General features: G+C 44.6%; 1 protein-coding gene and 2 long non-coding RNA genes across 3 annotated transcripts in view; 2 read left to right on the top strand and 1 right to left on the bottom strand.

The window, feature by feature from the left end:
• The first annotated feature begins 1322 nt into the window (after nucleotides 1-1322).
• Nucleotides 1323-9729, top strand: COX7A2L (cytochrome c oxidase subunit 7A2 like). The gene is made up of 3 exons (XM_084901547.1): nucleotides 1323-1484; nucleotides 7338-7469; nucleotides 8844-9729. The coding sequence occupies exons 1-3, from the start codon at nucleotides 1413-1415 to the stop codon at nucleotides 8982-8984; spliced, it is 345 nt and encodes a 114-aa protein (XP_084757673.1). The 5' UTR covers nucleotides 1323-1412; the 3' UTR covers nucleotides 8985-9729.
• Nucleotides 3314-6496, bottom strand: LOC311631431. Its single transcript, XR_014796583.1, has 3 exons — nucleotides 6405-6496; nucleotides 4789-5846; nucleotides 3314-4219 (listed from the first exon to the last, which is right to left on the bottom strand). It is a non-coding gene; the product is annotated as an uncharacterized lncRNA (long non-coding RNA).
• Nucleotides 9730-13266: 3537 nt separating the features above from the next.
• Nucleotides 13267-17905, top strand: part of LOC311631429 — a 14366-nt gene continuing 9727 nt past the window's right edge. Inside the window, exon 1 of the long non-coding RNA XR_014796579.1 lies at nucleotides 13267-13476. This is a non-coding gene — a long non-coding RNA (uncharacterized lncRNA). The remainder of the gene's footprint in view (nucleotides 13477-17905) is intronic.

Genomic DNA, 17905 nt, shown 5'->3' with positions numbered 1-17905 from the left:
CTAATTTAGCACTTCTTAGTTGGGATTCAGGAATCTGTAGTTTAACAACTCCACCAGGTGATTCTCATCATGAGAGAAGTTTGGGAAACGCTGGGCTAGAGGATAAAGCCAAGAAAAGCCTTGCTCCACCCCTGTAGGTAGGAGACCAGCATACTCCTTTTATATAGTGCCTTGCACATAGAGGAGGCTCAAAAAAAATCTTTAACTTGAACAAAAGTGAATTCTACCAGAACTGAAAGTTGTCGAATCTCCAGGGCTAGATTTTTCAAGTGTTTCTAGTCCACTTCCCTCCACTCCCCACCTCATTTATCTCAAAGGGCAGAGGTCAGGAAAAGGATGAGCAAACAGTTCGCATAGGACTCAGGTAAGAGTAAAAACTAGTTCTGAGCTGAAACCGGTTTGGCTCAGTGGAGAGAGCCTTCGCCTGAGGACTGAAAGGTCCCAGGTTCGATTCCGGTCAAGGGCATGTACCTTTGTTGCTGGCACATCCCCAGTAGGGGGTGTGCAGGAGGCAACTGATTGATGTTTCTCTCTCTCATCGATGTTTCTAGCTCTCTATCCCTCTCCCTTCTTCTCTGTAAAAAATCAATAAAATATATATTTTAAAAAAACAACTAGTTCTAAGTGCCTGAAGGTTACGTCACTAACGCATTTTCCCCCCTTACACAAAGCCCAGGAGGCTATCTGTATGTTATTGGGGTGAGATCCCTAACAGCCTCTGTGCTAACAGCTCCCAGCAGGTGCTTCCACATTTTATTTGCTTCCTATTCCAGGTTGTCGGAGAAGCCCGGCCGATGAGTATCTACTCCTGGGCCCAGTGCTTCAGAGTGAGGCGGCAGATACGGGGGGGGGGGGGGGAAGAAATGAGACTATGAGCGAGTTCATTTGTTAAAGGAAGAGAAGCCTTCAACCTGACGGGGGCCCAGGTGGCAGCCTCGCAGTACCGCTCCCTTTAAAGGAGAGTAGCCGCCCCGCCCACTTAGCCCCGCCCCTCTCGCTCCAGGCCCCGCCCCTCTAGCCCTAGGCCCCGCCCAGAGCCCGCCCTACTTTCACCCTGGCAAGTCCCTCTGCCTCCGGCCTGGACCGCGGGGCGCTTGCGCACTTCTTAGAGCGTCTTATCAGTGCCCGAATCAAAATTTGGGGAAGAGGGAAACTCGTATTTTCTACAAACACAGATATAGCAGCTCTCCGCGCTCTCCTAGAGATGATCATGCCTTTCTTGGCCTTTAGAACCCCATTCTTCCTTTATGTCGCTTAAAAGGGCATATTTTGAGTTAGGCGATCTTTAGACAACCCGACTCTTGGCTCAGGGTCCTTGGGCTGAGCCTTAGGGGGCCGACTCCCGGAAGGCAGGGTCCTTCCTTGTGGCGGTCGCGCGGGCAGCGGCTGCGAGTAGCGGGACACTGGGCGTCATGTACTACAAGTTTAGCGGCTTCACGCAGAATTTGGTGGGGGCATGGGCTTCCCATGCCTATAGCCCGCAGGTACGGGTAGCCCCGCGCCGGCTCGGAGGGAGGAATGGCCGCCTGAGCCTGTGCGCCGGTCCGTCGCGGCGCCGGAGCCGGGCATGGCTTCTGCCAGCGGTTTGGGTTCATCCTCCCCATTTAACTCCCGGCGCCTCTCCGCACCTGCTTGCAGCGGCCTTGGAGGCTCCTCGTTCTGCAGATGCTCCTCTGGCGGAGCTGGCCCGGCCAGGAGTTGGGCCTGGCACTCTTGCAGGGGTCAAGGTGACCCCGGACTCGTTGCTGGTGACTCGTGGGGTGTCTGTCTCGTGGGGTCGGCGGAACCCAGAATGTGAGACCTGCCGAGCCCGAAGTTGGGCCCTGTCCTTTGGAAGGTGTCCAAGCACGGGATGGGGGAGGTGGCTTGAGGGCACCGGGAGAATCTGTAGGGCCAGGAGAGGCTGTGTGCTCAGCTTTGGGAGACTTGAAGTGTGTGGGTGAGTCTGGGTAGTTACATGCCACGAGCTCCAATTGTAGAATGGCTGACAGATGCCTATTCGTTTGAGCGGCCTGATTTCATTCGGATTTTGTCGATTGGAGGAGTTTCAGTGTCCAGCTCGTGTTGTAGAAAGGAGGGACTTTGGAGTCCCGTATTCTGCACCTGTGCTATACAATCCTGGTTTTGCTGCTTTGTCTTACGATGGACCAAGTTGCTTTGCGGTGAGCTCAGTGTCCTCTAGGGCGGCTGTAGTGCAGATTGCACGAGGCGTGTTTCAGGAGACTAGGAGTCCTGGGCAGGGGGTGGGTACTGGGTGAGCGGTAGCTATTCTCCAAAAGCTGAGCCTGAGCTACCCTCATCTTCATCTCATCCTCATGGAGTGGTGTGGGAAGAATCGATAAGACATGCCGTTGGCAAACGACTGGAATAGTAAGGGGCCCAGGTGGGGTGTAAAAGATGCTCCATTGTTCACCTCCCCCTTTTCCTGTGGGACACTGCAGCTTGCCCAGAGTTTTGTGTGTGTGTGTGTGTGTGTGTGTGTGTGTGTGTGTGTGTGTATGGTGTTGAAGGATGACTTCAATCTAAGATTAGTGACACCATGTAAGCTTTGTATGATTTGTAGATTTCAGAATGATCTGTGACAGGCATTCGCAAACCAGATGTTCTGACTTCCGTAATTAGAAGAGTCCTTACATTTTTCCTTTCTTTGGAATATTGACAAAATGAGAAATGTAGACATTTGTCACTTTCAGTATTAGGTAAAGTGCATGGAATAACTGGACAAGCATGGAGTAGCCTAATGTGGAATGCTGGTTCTCTTAACAGTGCTCTCCAGATTTATACATCGACTTGAAGGCAAGCAGTTGTGGGCGGATATTTCCCAGTGGCGGATTGAAAGACATTTTCCTCACTCTCACATGTGGTGCCGCTAAAATTGGGGCCAATAAACATGTGGAAAGATGATCAACATCCTTAGTCATTAGGGAACTGCAAACGAGCCTCCATTTTACACCTGCGAGAATCAACAAGACAGACATCAGGTGTTGGTGAGAATGTGGAGAAACTGGAACCCCCTTGCTGGTGGGAACGTAAAATGGTGTAGCCAGTTTGGGAAGCAGTTTGGCGGTTTCTTAAAAAGTAAACTTAATTTTACCATATGACTTAATAGTAGCAATTCCTATCCTATTTCAGCTGGCAGAATGATATATTAGGTAAAGGTGACTGAGAGTGATGGAGGGAGGGGGCAAGCTGGGGAGATCATTGAGTAAGTTTGGCTGTGGTGGTTGGAGGTAGATCATGAAGGTAGGACTTAATTTTGTGAGAAATGAGTACGTAGACATTGACAAAGCAACTTAATGCAGAAAGTGGTTGAAACAAAGACATGCTTCTTACCCGTAGTTTCATGAAAGGTTTGCGGGGGAGCAAGTATGACCAGAGCTGTGCTTTGAAAACATAATCTGACTGTTTTATGGGAGAGACCAGGGCCAGGGATGGAGGAGTCAGAGGTCTGGATGATAAGGACTTAGCGACCCCTGAGGGAGATTTAGGGACGAGGAGAGAGGAATCTGAGATGATTGATGATGCTTTCCACAGAACCAGGGCCTCCTAAGTAGACTTGAGAGAAACGAATTTTGGACAAGTGGAGTGTGAGGTGTCAGGAAAACATGGAGGCAGTGATGCCTGATTTAAAGTTAGAAATAAAGGACTTGAGACACTGGGTTGAAACTTGTTTTTAGTCTCAATCACAGGGAAACATTTCAAAAAATGCCTGTGAAAAGAGTTTAGAGAATATACAATTATAATAATTGATGGGATAAGATAATGGGATGATAGATAACTTTAAAACTCAATATTCTAAACTTTTACAGTATTATAAATGGAAATATGAAGTTATTTAAAATTGTTAAGATGGTTAGTACTCTTTTCAGATGGTATTGTTCAAAAACTTGGCTGTTGTTGGTGAGTGAACAAACAAAGCAATTAGGTATTAGAGTGCTTTCACATTAGTCCTGTCAAAACATGAATTTAATTTAAAACCATTTTTAGAGATGCTTGGTAGGAAGGGTTTTTTAATTTTTGCACTCAAGGGGAAATGATCATTAGGAGAAAATGCAAATTGCTTACAGAATAAAGGGAGTGTATAAAATTCTCCTGTTTCAAAAAAGGACCCTTTTAAGCCTTGTAGGTAGGATCCTCTCTTCCCATCCCAGACTCCTTTTGAGTCTCTGTTTGAGTGTGTTATTTGCCAAATGTAGGCTAACAGCACACTGACCAAACGCTCTCTTTTTTTTTTTTTTTTTTTATTATTTTTTTTTTTAAATCAATCTTTATTGTTCATATTATTACAAAGGTTCCTCATTTCTTCCCCCCTCCACCAGGTTCCCACCCCACCCTCCGCCCCCTCCCCATCCCCCATTGTCCTCATCCATAGGTGCACAGTTTATGTTCAGTCTCTTCCTCCCTCCCTTTCCCCGATAGTAAATCCCTTTTCAGATAGTAAATCTGTTACTTAGCATTTTCTCATATCAATAATACCTCCACATGCCCAATGATACACTTCACACAAAAGACATTTTCAAATAGGTCAACCAGCCTCATCCAGACCCGACCCAAGGGACTCACAGATCAACACCCCAGCGCTATACTAACTCAACACATCCAGATCTAAGCCTTCATCACTTGATTCAGCAGACCCTCAAGTTCCCGCAAAAGTTTCCAGCCATGTCTGAGAGGCAGCCGTGGGCAGGTACAGGCGAGGAGCGAGCTGTTTCGGGCCTGGCTGCTCCGGGCCTGGCCTCTGTTGCTCTGGTTCGTTCCACAACCAGCTGCTCCGGGTCTTGACCAAACTCTCTTTAAAGGGATCGTTGCTGAGGGGCAGTGACTGGGACAGGTAGGGAAATACTTAAAATCCAGGTTCTATACTTGAGAGAGGCTTGAGTTTTGACACTTAGCTCTGTCTCTTTGCTAGGTAATCTCAGGCAAGTTATCCTCTCCAATGCAGTTTTCTCCTCGGTTAAAAAAAAAAAAAGGAATAGTAACATCATCTCTCTAGGGTTGCTGCCAGGATTAAATGAAACGATGCATACAAAATATTTAAATTATGATGCTGGACACATAACAAGGGCTCAGATATTACTACTGTTATTTCATAACATGAATATCCATAATAGCAGAAATTGTATCTGCCTTATTCATTGTGTATTTTTATTTATTTTTTAAAACATGTTTTATTTATTTTTTACAGAGAGGAAGGGAGGGAGATAGTTAGAAACATCAATCAGAGAGAAACATCGATCAGGCACCTCCTGCACTCCCCCTTCTGGGGATGTGCCTGCAACCAAGGTACATGCCCTTGACCAGAATTGAACCCGGGACCTTGCAGTCTGCAGTCCCCAGACTGCAGACCAACGCTCTACCACTGAGCTAAACTGGTTAGGGCACATTTTGTATTTTTAGTAAGTGCTCAGTAATGTATGTGAATGAGTAAATGGGATACAGAATAAAGGCCATGATTCAGCCCCATTTATAGAAGCCAAGTTTATTCTAATACTGTTTGTTGCCCTATTGATCCTAATGCCTGCCTGGTGGGAGTAACATAGAGTTTTTCAATATTTGCTTTTTAATATAGGTTTTGTCAATTATAGGTAAATTTAAGGTTTTTATTTTGTTTTGTTTTTTAGAGATCAGGAACCAGGGGTCTAACAACTGTATTTATTAATTTTGGGCAAAGGGTTTCCACTTTCATCTGTAAAATGGAAGAGGCTGAACTTGAACTCTACTTTCTAACTTTAAATTTTTATTTTTCCTGGTTAGAATTTAATATAAAAGGAAGTGATTTTATTGATTTGGAACTCTTAAGTTCCTAATTTTAATCTGCAGGTTATTTTGGAGAACTGTCTCTATATCTGCCACTGTAGATTTACTTCTTCTGATGGAAAACCAGAGTTCCCCTTAGGGTCCTTCGTCTGTCTGTATCTGTCTGTCCATTTTATTTATCTAAAGCTGTATTGCTTTCCATGTTTTGTGTGAGTGTGTGTGTGTTGTGTGAGTGTGAGTGTGTGTGTGTAGGGAGGGGGACTGCAGGCCTTCTCTAAATTGTAGTCCAGCAGTGCTCAAAGGGTTTGCCGGAGTAAGGTGGTTCTGGGTGAAAGGGGGAAGTTGGGCTCTTCTTGTGAGGCCCATGGCTGTTAGAAGGGGCTAAGGGCCTTGGGTTCCTCGTTTAAAATAACAGCTTTATTGAGATATAACTCACATACCATACACTTACTAATTTAAAGTGTACCATTAAAGTTTTTTTAGTATATTCACAGATAATGTGAAGCCATCACTGTATTAATTTCCGAGTATTCTCATTACCTCAAAAAGAAACCTATACCCTTCATCTCTGATCCCCTTATTCCTCACCCCCAGCCCTAAGCAACCCCTAATCTATTTTCTGTCTCTTAGATTTCTCTGTTTTGCACTGTTATCTGAATGGGATCATAATTTCGGTTTTTATGACTGGCTCCTTTTACTAGGTGCAGTATTTTCAAGGTTAATTGGTGTTATAACATGAATCAGTGCTTTATTTTTCTTTCCCCTTCAGTTTTTTTTAAGCCTGTGGGTTTGTCCTTCCTTTACCAGTGTGGCTGAGGGAGCTACAAATAGTAACCTGTGCTAACCCCAAACCTCGCTCAGTTTATATTTATTGAATACATGTGGGTGCAGACACACTACGTTAGGCATATATTGATTATTTCATGCAGTCCTTTCGGTGGTAGATACTGTTACATCTGTTACATCATACACATGTCACACATGAGAACACTGAGGTTTCCTTTTTGTTTTTATAAAACTAAAGTTTTTAAAAAATTTACTCTATTTTGTTTTGTGTTTGCTTTCTGGTACTGAAAGACATCTCTTACCATTGAAGTTTCTTCCAGATTGAGATATTTTTGTGCTGTGTGTCTGAAAAGAATCTGGGTCCTTTCTGGGGTTAGAGATTCCATATTGGTATATCAGCTCACCAGGAGAAGAAAAGGGACAGCCAGCTCTTTCTTGAAACCAGAGTTCGTACAGATTATAAATGCTTTACTGGTTTGATAAGATAGACACAATAGTTATTTCTAGAATGGGTCTTTGTTGTTGGCTCCTCTCTCCCTGTGTCCCCCTCGCTTCTCTCCCTTCTTCATGGCCGGGGTGCTTGACAGGTTGCTCTGACAAAGTGGACTAGGATGTTTTGTTGAAAGTTTAAGGACTTTAAACCTTACACTTAAAAAATTAAAGGCCTTGTAATGCAGAGTCAGAGGGCTTTCCTTCCTCTCATGGCTGAATGACTGCCTCCCCTGTTCAGACAGCCTGCTCCTTGGAAGGCTTGTTCACCTGCCCACACGTACTCTCTTCCTTTTTTCCTGCAGGGATTAAAGCCTGTGGTTTCCACGGAAGCACCGCCAATCATATTTGCCACACCAACTAAGCTGACTTCCGATTACCCTACATATGATTATGCTGGGAAAAACAAAGTTCCGGAGCTACAGAAGTTTTTCCAGGTGAGAGAAGGCACTCGAACAAAGAAGCTTGTGAAATAAATAGGTTTAAAAAAAACCTATGGCCGACACCGGTTTGGCTCAGTGGATAGAGCGTCAGCCTGCGGACTGGAAGGTCCCAGGTTCGATTCCGGTCAAGGGCAAGTACCTTGGTTGTGGGCACATCCCCAGTAGGGGATGTGCAAGAGGCAACTGATCAATGGTTCTCTCTCATTGATGTTTCTAATTCTCTATCCCTCTCTGTAAAAAATTAATAAAAATATATTTTTTAAAAATAAAAATAAAAAAAACCTATGAAACCAAGTGTTAATCTATAATAGTTTACTACCCCCTTCTCTCTTTTTCTTTAAATAAAATTATTTTGATATTATTTGAGCCATAAACTAATAGAACTCATTGTAGGTAGAATCTGATGAGAGGGTGATTAATTTTTTTATCAGTATTTGAGGATATGTAGGTTTTTAAATTGCATATATTGGATGGAGGAAACAGCATGTATAGTGTATAAACAGTGAATAATCCAGTATATATTTGCTTTGTGACACATGCAGTGACTTTCGGCATTGAGTTTTCTTTAATTGCTTTTTCTATGTATGTGTGTGTTTTTGTTAATCTTCACCCGAGGATTTTTTTTTTCACTGATTTTTTTAGAGAGAGTGGAAGGGAGGGAGTATCAGGAGAGAAAGAGAGAGAGAAACATCCTTCTGAGACACATTGATTGGTTGCCTCTGGTGCCAGGGACTTGAATCTGAGACCCTTCGGTTCTCAGGCCGATGCTCTAACCACTGAGAAAACTGGCAAGGGCTGATAAGTCTGTCTTGAGCAGGTTGGGGGTCTTAAGTTGCAGTGGGGAGGGATTTTGGAGACTGCAAAATAATGGATTAAACATTTTGTGGAGTCTCATTATTAAATGGATTTGACACACCTTAATGGAAAGAAGGTGTCTGAATAAAAAAAGATAATTGAACCTATTAACTGACCTGGTGTGCACAGACTCCATCCACCAGTGATCAGGGAGTCAAAGTAAATGTAGAGCGTTTCTTGTGCCTATAGCTCTTATGTGAGCTGCTGGTTACCTTTATGTCTTAAAATTCACCCATGCTTCTTTCTTATTTAAGCAATATCATAAATTCCTTAGAAATTTGGAATTTGTTGCATGCACATTCCTGAGGCTGTGTTTTGGAGAATGATTTTGGATTCACAAGATTTAGTTACATTTATAAGAAAAAATACTAGCATTTCAATTAGCATTTTAATGGCTAAGGGCTTTTTCCACTGTAGTGGGTTAGTCATAGAGTAGAGACATTTGTTCTTTACTAGCCTAAATTAGAAATCTTTCTCTTACCAACCGTGTCCTTGATAATTTTTTCTTTGAAGAAATCTGATGGTGTGCCCATCCACCTGAAACGAGGCCTGCCTGACCAAATGCTTTACCGGACCACCATGGCACTGACGTTGGGAGGGACCATCTACTGCCTCATCGCCCTCTACATGGCTTCTCAGCCCAGAAATAAATGAGCTAGGCTGCAAAAGACTGGTTTGCTTTTTGGCATAAACTCTTTGAATTTTTGTTTCTGTAAAAAAAAAAAAAATTTTTTTTTTTTTTTTACTTGAATGGTCTACTTAACATTTTGCAAGAGAAAAATAGAAGAGAATTAAGACAGTATTTTGGTTTGTTTATGAAATGCACATTGCCTGTCAGAGCTCATTTGACAGTTAAAACGATTGCTCACAGAAATGCTGCTGCTCTACCAGTTTGGGCTCTTGATTTCCCTGGAGGTTCTGGATGAAGGTTGCCTACAGACTCATTAACTGCGGTCTGTGCTCAAGTCCTTGGGGACTCTTGGTGGCCTTTTTGAGCATGGGGTGCGGAAACCTTTCTGGATTTGGATGTGTCTGAGGAAGGAAGACAAAAGCCAAGGCCAGGTGCATGAAATGGAGTATTGTGTCTGTAGTTACCTTGGGGGTTTTCCATCTTGCAGTAAAATGTTAATAGAAATTGTTTGCAGCATGCCTCTATTCATGGGGCAGTTTGTTTCAAAGGGTTATTTGCCTCATCCCAGATCTTAGTGAAATTTCATGTGTAATTATTATGTATTTATTCCACCATGGGAATAGAACACCTGTTTAGTGTTGCATTTTAGATCATTGTCTGTTTTATTAATGAAACTGTGGCACAGAGTCTCCTTTACCTTTTAAAAACGTTATGATTTTTAAATTATGATTTATTTTGATTGTGGAATAAATACATGAATGAAAAACCTGAAGTTTGAAGTTTTTTAAATGATCATTCAGAAAAATTTTAGAACACCAGACACATCTTAAACCTGAGTCTTAATTTCTTTCTTTTTAATTTGGTACCAGATAATCTTTACAAAATAGTTCTTCAAATTCAAGTAATAGAAGGCTAACGATATATTGATGATTACCATATGCTTTCTAGAAAACCTGCTTGCCCTTTTGTGAAATGTGCCTGTTACATACAGTTCATTTATTCAGACGAGGGGGTATCATACTAATTATTCATACTAATTCAGACGAGGGGGTATCATTTAGACATTAATTTCCTGTCCCATCACAGAAGGTAGACTCACACACCCTATATTAATGCTGAAAAAAAGGTGGAATTTTATTATATACTAGAGTCCCAGTGCACAAAATTAGTGCACAGGTGTGTGTGTCCATCCCCTCAGCCCAGCCTGCACCCTCTTACAATCTGGGACCCCTGGCTCCTAACTGCTCTCCTGCCTGCCTGATCACCCCTAACCACCTCTGCCTTGGCCCCCACCGCTGTGGCTTCGTCCAGAAGGATGTCCAGAATGACGTCCAGAAGGTCATCTGGCTGTCCGGTCAAATTAGCATATTATCCTATTATTATTTGTTGTGGTCTGTATCTTGCCATAACAAAGGATAGTGATTTCTTACTAATGGTAAAATATTGTGTTTATAACAATAGCATTCCCAATGGCTAGGTAGTTATTTGTCTGTATAAGTCTAAATTTCATTCTTTGATATTTCTCCCAAATTTTTATTTTGAAAAATTTCAGATGACAGAGACGTTGTAAGGATAGTACAAAATACACCCATACATCCTTCACTTGGATCACCTGTTATCAATATATTGCCACTTTTGCTTTTTCTTGTTTTCTCAAAGCACAGGCACACAATGAATGTAGTATGTACATAGACATTTGGTTTTTGCTAAATCATTTAAGATTAAGCTATAGAATTATGATGATTTAGCAATAAATACTTTAGCCAGTATCTGCTAAGAGTAAGGATATAACTCAGTGTCACACCCACTTTAACATTGATATCAATACTGATATCTAATATAGAGTCTCTAATTTTCCCCAGGTATCCTAATAATGTATCCTTTGTAGTTATGTTTTTTAAAATAACAGCTTTATTGTGATATAATTCACATACCATAAAATTCACCTTTTAAAGTGTACAGTCCAGCCCTGAGCAGTGGTGAGAGTGTGGGCCCATGCACCAAAGGGGTTAGATTCCTGGCCCCAGTAGGGGAGCATGTGGGAGGCAACCAGTCGGTTTCTCACATCAATGTTTCTCTCTCCCCCTTTCTCCCTTTCACTCTCTAAAAGGAAATGGAAAAGATATCCTCTGGGGAGGATTGACAACAACAAAAGTCTATAATTCAGTGGGTTTTCCTAAATTCGGAGTTGTGCTACCATTGCCACAAATCAGTTTTAAAACTTTTATTACCCCAAGAGGAAACTCTGTGTCCCATTAGCAGTCACTTCCCTTCCCCGCCCTACCTTCTAGCCCTAGGCAACCACTACCGTAGTCTATTTTCTGTCTCTAGATTTTTTCTCTGGGCATTTCATATAAATACAGTAAAACCTCAACATAATGGACTAATTCAGACGAGGGGGTATCTGTTAAAACTGAAAGTTCGTTATATAATAAAGGTAGGTTTTCTGAATGCATATGTTACAAAACTGACAAATTAGTTTACCTGTTTTTACTTATGTAGATAAATTGTAAATTTAAAATTATGTATGCAAAGTTTAATTTCATGAAGAAATTTTCTATATGTATTACAGCAATTAAAAATTCATATTGTTTTTGCCCAAGTGGCACTATGCATTCTTACTGCTCACAGTTTGGAGGTTGTTCTCTGGTTTATTTTTCTGCATTGTGTTCTATTTTATGAATATGCCATAGTTTAATTAGTCTCCTTTTGATGGTTATTTAGTCTTTTTTGCTTCTATAAGCACTCCTTTAATGTATAGTCTTTTTGTCATTTTTTATATTACTGTGTATATTTGTAAGGACATTTCTAGAAGTGAGACTTCTAGAGAATGTGCATCCCCAATTTTGATAGCTCTTCCTCACTAAAGCGATGGTGCTGATGTACGTTCCTGTCTAGCCACAATAGGAGTGCCTGCTCTCCCTCTTTGCCAACCCGGTAAGTGACAAAATTCCTTTGGTTTGAATTGCCTTCCTATTGAAATTAGTGATGTTGAATATCTTTCTTTTATTTAAAATTTCTTTTTTTCTTTTTTTTTGTCAACTGTCTATTCATGTACCTTGCCCACTAGTGTCCAGGTCCTTTTGAAAGTGCCATTAATGTCCTCGGTCCATCTGCTGCCTTCCTCAGGATCAGTCTCTGCTGACTTCTCTGAGCCAAACTGCTTCTGATCGCAGGCCCCAGAAACTCAGCGGAGCAGCCTGTGCAGAAGGGGGTGCCCCAGCACCCAGGCGCAGTGGGCCTCCAAGGATTGGCTCTGGGACCAGGTGATTGCGCCTTAATAGTTTCAGCCCTTATTTATAATACACCAGAAACTTCTCTGTGCAGCTATTTCCACTTATACCGAAAGGCTTTAGTTGTTAAACTTGCATATGCAAATGGCTACACAAAGATTTCAAAATTCTTTAGGGTGCACAAAAGCAAGGAAGGTTGCAAATGGCTTCTTTGCCGTACGTACTTATTCGTTCTTTGTTTTCTCTGTCAGCAAATGCCCTTCCAGGTTCTAACTTTCCTTCTCCTTCCGGGCCCTCATCCAGTGTGACTCTGGTGTGAGGCTATCAATGTCAGCGTGAGGGTGGGAGTGACCTGTAATGCTGGCCGGCTGGCTTTGATTTATATACTTTTTCTCCTCTTTGTGAGCGGGCTGCCCGACTTTCTGGCCCATTGATCTTCCATAGCTAGAGGATACACCAGGGGCCATAGTGATTGATTGCTTAGAAATTCAGATACTGTCTGGTCCCAGTGATTTAGTACATTTATTTGACATTTGACTGCACATATCCTGGGTTGGATCTCTCTAATCTATCACCAAAGACTGCTCGTGGTGGGTTAGTTGAGAAGTGGGGTACTGTCATCCTTGGTTTCCTAGGGCCCCTCTGACTCCTGGTCATCAAGGAGTCCCCTATAAAAAGTATATAAATCAAAGCCAGCCAGCCAGTAGGCTCTGCTGCTTTCAGATATTTAGTTAGTGCAAAAACACGTACTACCAAGTGCTGGGACCCAAAGATGAATCAGATACCTTTGCTCTAAAAGCAAGCACTCTATTTCAAAATTAAATATTGTTTTTAAATACTAAAGTAAAAAAATACTTTAGGTCCTATTTAGGGTGTCTCTCATCTCTTAGGGTTAGTAAGTCATTTGGCTGAGAAACTTTCTTGTTACAGAGCAATTTTACTGTTGTATCCTTTCCCTTCCCTTGGGGAGCTCCTTGGGATGGATGGGGTTTGGTTACCTCACTCCCCTGGGTAGATGTGGGGGGGTGGTGGTGGTAAGGGGGTGTGGCTGTGGATTCTCTTCTGGGAAATGTGCACCTTGTTTGTAGAGGTGTACCCTCATGATTGTGAGGGCGGCATCAGCTGACCTTGCTCTCGTGACTTGGAACAGAGCAACTGTGGTGACTCAGCCACCCTGCGAGGTGGTGTAGGAGCAGATGGGTCATCTGCATCTCCTGCCGTCAGCAGCCCTCACTTGATGAGCTTCAGCAGGACTCCTGACCCGGTGTAAGCAGGCGCGCAGGTGCTGTGTGCTGCAGGATGTCCTGGATGGGCAGGCCGAGGCCAGATGTGCTTGTTGCTCAGGGTGCGGAGTGTTAGAGCTGCTTTCCAGGGAAAGGTCAAGCAGAGGGCTGGGAATGGCATTCTTCAGATAACACTTTTTCCTCGAGTGCTAATTCAGCCCTCCCGGACCGTCATGCGTTTTCTTGCCCTGACCTTGCCTTTGATGCGAAGCTTTGTCATCGTCACATGGCTGCACCTCAGGGCCAAAGTACAGGTCCTTCACGTTGCCCAACACGCACTAGGTAGATTAGACTCTGCCAACTTCAAATACCTCATTCTGAGGAAAGCTGCCCCGGGCTGGGAGAAATGTTCCGTAGCCTCCCGGCCAGCAGGAAAAAAGTTTCAGGAAGAAGCAGAAACTCGTTGCAAAAGGGTCTCGGTACGGCTGTGAAACCCAACTGGTAAAGCAGGAACCTTGGCTTTCAAAGGCAGAAAAGGAATGAGGCAGAGACCTGGGGGCTGGGTGGAGGGCCAGAAGTCAGCTCAGAAGATAGGGGTGTTTCCTGAGGGCACCTCGTCCGTCAGGCAGGAGTGGGAGCCAGGGCTCTGGACGGATTCCAGCACTGCGAAGGGGAGGGAGCGAAGGGGGAAGAAGGCAGGTAGGCAAGAAGAGAGTGGGGCGCTGGGGCAGGGGTCTGCTGGCCCTGGGCTCACTGCAGGGTCTGGTTGTACCAGGCTTATGCGGCAGTTGTTGAGAGAATGGAGCCGGAGCCCAGGACTATGGGGAAGGACAAGGAAGGAGGCAGCGTGGTTGCCCAGCTCAGCCTCAGCCTCTGTCTTTAGGGAGCTTGTGACAGGTTACAGACATTCCTGGCCACTGGAGAGGTTGGGGAAGGATGGGGAATGTTCTAGAATTGGTGCATACCTGTCAGGCTCCGTGCCCATCTTCCCCTCCCCCTCCACACCCCGGCTTAGGCCACAGCACCCTCGTGTTAGACAGCAGGTTAATCTGAAAATTGAGTTGCAGCTGAATGCGTTGATGTTAACTTAAAGTTCAGTGGTATTTAATTAAAACCACCCAGAGACTAAAACCGCTCTTGGGAAATTATTCTGACCGAATAATTAAAGAGAATGAAGGTTAGAAATGTGTTTCTGGCTACATCCGTGTTGCATTCTGCATCTTCAAAGCATGAATCTCATTAACCTTTCATGAACCAACATTCAATTGTTTTCAATTGGTTGTCCTTCCAATTAGAGTCACACAGAAGGGCCTTTGTTTCTGCGTGGTGTCTGTTCCCTTTTCTCCTGGATTCGTGTCCTCTTGAAGAAACGGTCATTTGGAAAATCGGTTTATCTATGTATGTGTCTGCCCATCTCTCCCGTAGTCGGACCCTGTTCACGGAGTATCAGAAGGTGCCGTGCCAGAGGAAGTAGGCCGAGACTGCAGCAGGGAGGCTGGGGTAGGGCTGGATGTGTAACTTGCAAAAACATGCCCTATGGCCACGGAGCTAGGGAATGGTCCACCACCCAGCCCAGGCCAGCGTGGGCAGGCCTTAGGGAGCTGAGGACCTGGTGGGTGAGGAGGTGAGGTGCTGCCCTTTGCGGTAACTGTGACCTCACTGCCCCTGAGCCTCATGCCTTGGGAGTGGGTGGCCCGAGTCCTCACCTGGGCCTGTCTGCAGCCTCCATCTCCCGAAGAAGTCCACATTCCCAGCAGGCGGGGTGGGGAGAACAGTGGGATAAAGTTCTGTGTCCCTGCCGTAGGATTTACTGTACCTTGTTACCCAGCGTGTTTTTTCTATCTATTTTTCTGAGTGATTATGGGTGGAGTGTGTTGCAACTGACAAGTCAATCCAGAGTTCATCAAGGAGGTAGGGCAGGGAGATGGGCTTTTTCCAGCTCCAGGTCTGGCCAGAGGTCAGAGGGGCTGACTCTCCCCTTGCTTATGTACGTGTCTTGGGAACGTGAGTGTGTGGTGGGGACACTTGCTGGTCTTTGCAGAGCTCCCTGCTGTCCTCTGGGCCCAGAAGAATGTCCCTGGGGTTGGGCCAGATGCCGCTGAAAACAGAAGGGGCAGACTCACTCCCCTGGTGAACACGGCCGTGCTCAGCTTCATCCCCACCAGCAGAGTGGGCCTGGGCCTTCTAGTGCCGGCTGCCAGCCTGGCCGCTCTTGGGCTGGGTCTTGAAGTCTCCCGAGTACCCTGGGCCTCTCTGGCTTCCCACAAGTTCTGCTTTCTTCACTTACGGACTACCAGGTGCCCTGTTGTCCTTTCCACAGGGCGTTTCCATGCACAGATCTGGGTTACTTGGGATATTTTCACCACCAGTAACCCTGTGGCACAGATCACTCATTCTGTAATCTGTGTGTCAGGTTCTGTGTTGGGTAGTAGAGACCAGAGAGAGGTGACCCTATCCCTGGCCTTCAGAGCTCAGAATGATGAGCGCCCTCCCAGACAGATCCCCGTGTTTAACTTCGATAATGTTTAATGAGAATGTAATTAATTAAAAAGAACTCCCTACTATTTTAATGTGAGGGTTTCCCGCAGGAACTACTTCAGCTTTGGCAGCTGCGAGTGGCAGCTTCAGTAACGGAGCCATCGGCCGCTTCCTAACCGTTTGCTGCTCTGCTCATCGCCTCCAGAGCAAACATGGTTTATTGTGTCCGGAGGGGCAGCCTTCCCTGCACCCTGATGCAGGGACAGCTGACGTCCTCTCTCAGAACAGGGGCAGGCGGAGCCCAGGGGCTCGCCAGGATGTCACCCATGTGGACCAGATGCCCTTGGTAAGCACGGCCCTTACTCTCTCCTTTCAGGCTGTGGCCAGGGAGATCGGGGCCTGGGGGAAGTGCTGATGGTACCTAAGCCCACAGGGAAAAATACCTTTTCTGTTGCAGCTTAGTTCACGTCAGATTCCTCACCTGCCCCCAGGAAGGCTGACCGGTCGTCACGTGGGAAAGGGACAGGGTCTCACGGATGCTCCCGTGTCCTGCGAAGGCCTGAGGCTTCGCACATCTCCTAAAAGAGAGGACTCCTGGCTCAGCTCAGAATTAATTCATCTTCTAAATGGAAATGTCAAAGCCTGGCAAACATTGGGCCACGCAAAAAAACAGATTTTTTGCCGATGAAGCCCGAGGGCCTGTGGCTCTCACGGGAGAAAGCCTGATCACCTAATCGCAGCTCTGCAGCAGTTTCACGAGGGCCCTGCTGGAGAGTGGGATTCTTTTCCTTGTCATTTTATACTTTCTGGATAAGGGGAGGCGATGCAGCCCAGGCACCCGAGGGAAGGCAGCAGAGGGTGGCTTCTGGAGGGCTTTCCAAGAAAGGGAGTGATGCCACTGGCACTGACCAGTCAGAAAGAGGGAGGAGGGCTGCTCTCTCACCCCTCCCCCCCAACTGTTCCCTGCCATCCCGCTGTAGTTTGACAGTCCGTTCAATGCTTCTTTGTCTCTGTATCTATTTTTGTTCATCAGTTTATGCATACATTATAAGCAAAACCAATGGACGCAGACACTGGGGTGAGGGGGTGGGGGGTGAGGGCATGTGCCGGGGGGTGGGGTAAGGGGATATGGGAGGAGGTCAGTGGGGGGAAAAGGAGACATATGTACTACTATTTGTAATACTTTAAACAATAAAAAACAAAACAAAAAAAAAAACAGGGAAGGTAAAGTATTTATATATCTCTTTAAATTTGTAATTTTGAAATTATAGATTCATAGGAAGTTTGAAAAATAGTAGTGTGATGAACCCCCCCTCTCAGCTTCTCCCTCCCCATATAGTCACATCTTATATAATGTATAATATTAGTTGATATGATACATTAATCTACACTACAGACCTTTCTCAATTTCCATCATTTTTGCTTTCGTGTATGCAGTTCTGTGCAATGTAATCCCATGTATATATTCATGTTGCCACCGTCTCAACCAAGAGAGCGACTTCATCACCACAGAGAAACCCCTTGGTGCTTCCCCTTAATGACATTCCCTCCCCGCTGTACTGTCCCCTGGCAATCACTAGTCTGTTCTCTATAGCTTTGTCATATTAAGAATCTATAATAATAAAAGTGTAATATGCTAATTAGATCGGGCAGCCAACTGACCTTCCAGACGAAACCAGGGCTGCAAGGGCAAAGGCAAGCGCCATGGCTGTGAGGGCGGAGCCCCTTGCACGAATTTTGTGCATCGGGCCTTTAGCATTATATGTTTGAAATGTACAGCTAGTAAACTTTCTATATCGTGTATAAAGCCCTGAGCTTTATCCAAGTCTGCATATGTCAATAGTTCGTTTTCATTAAGCAGTATTCCATTGTATGGGTTCTACACTATTTCTTAAATATCAAAATTTAACCTTTGGATGTTATCTGTTATAGAATTTGTTCTAGATGATCAATCCATGATTCCTTAATATGAATATTTTCACACTTCAAATCATACACTATTTATTAGCA

Source organism: Pipistrellus hanaki, assembly GCF_964339955.1.
Source record: "Pipistrellus hanaki genome assembly, chromosome: 12".
NCBI lineage: Eukaryota > Metazoa > Chordata > Mammalia > Chiroptera > Vespertilionidae > Pipistrellus > Pipistrellus hanaki.
The sequence above is the reverse complement of the archived record's forward strand: the minus strand, read 5'-3'. Positions and strand labels throughout refer to the sequence as shown.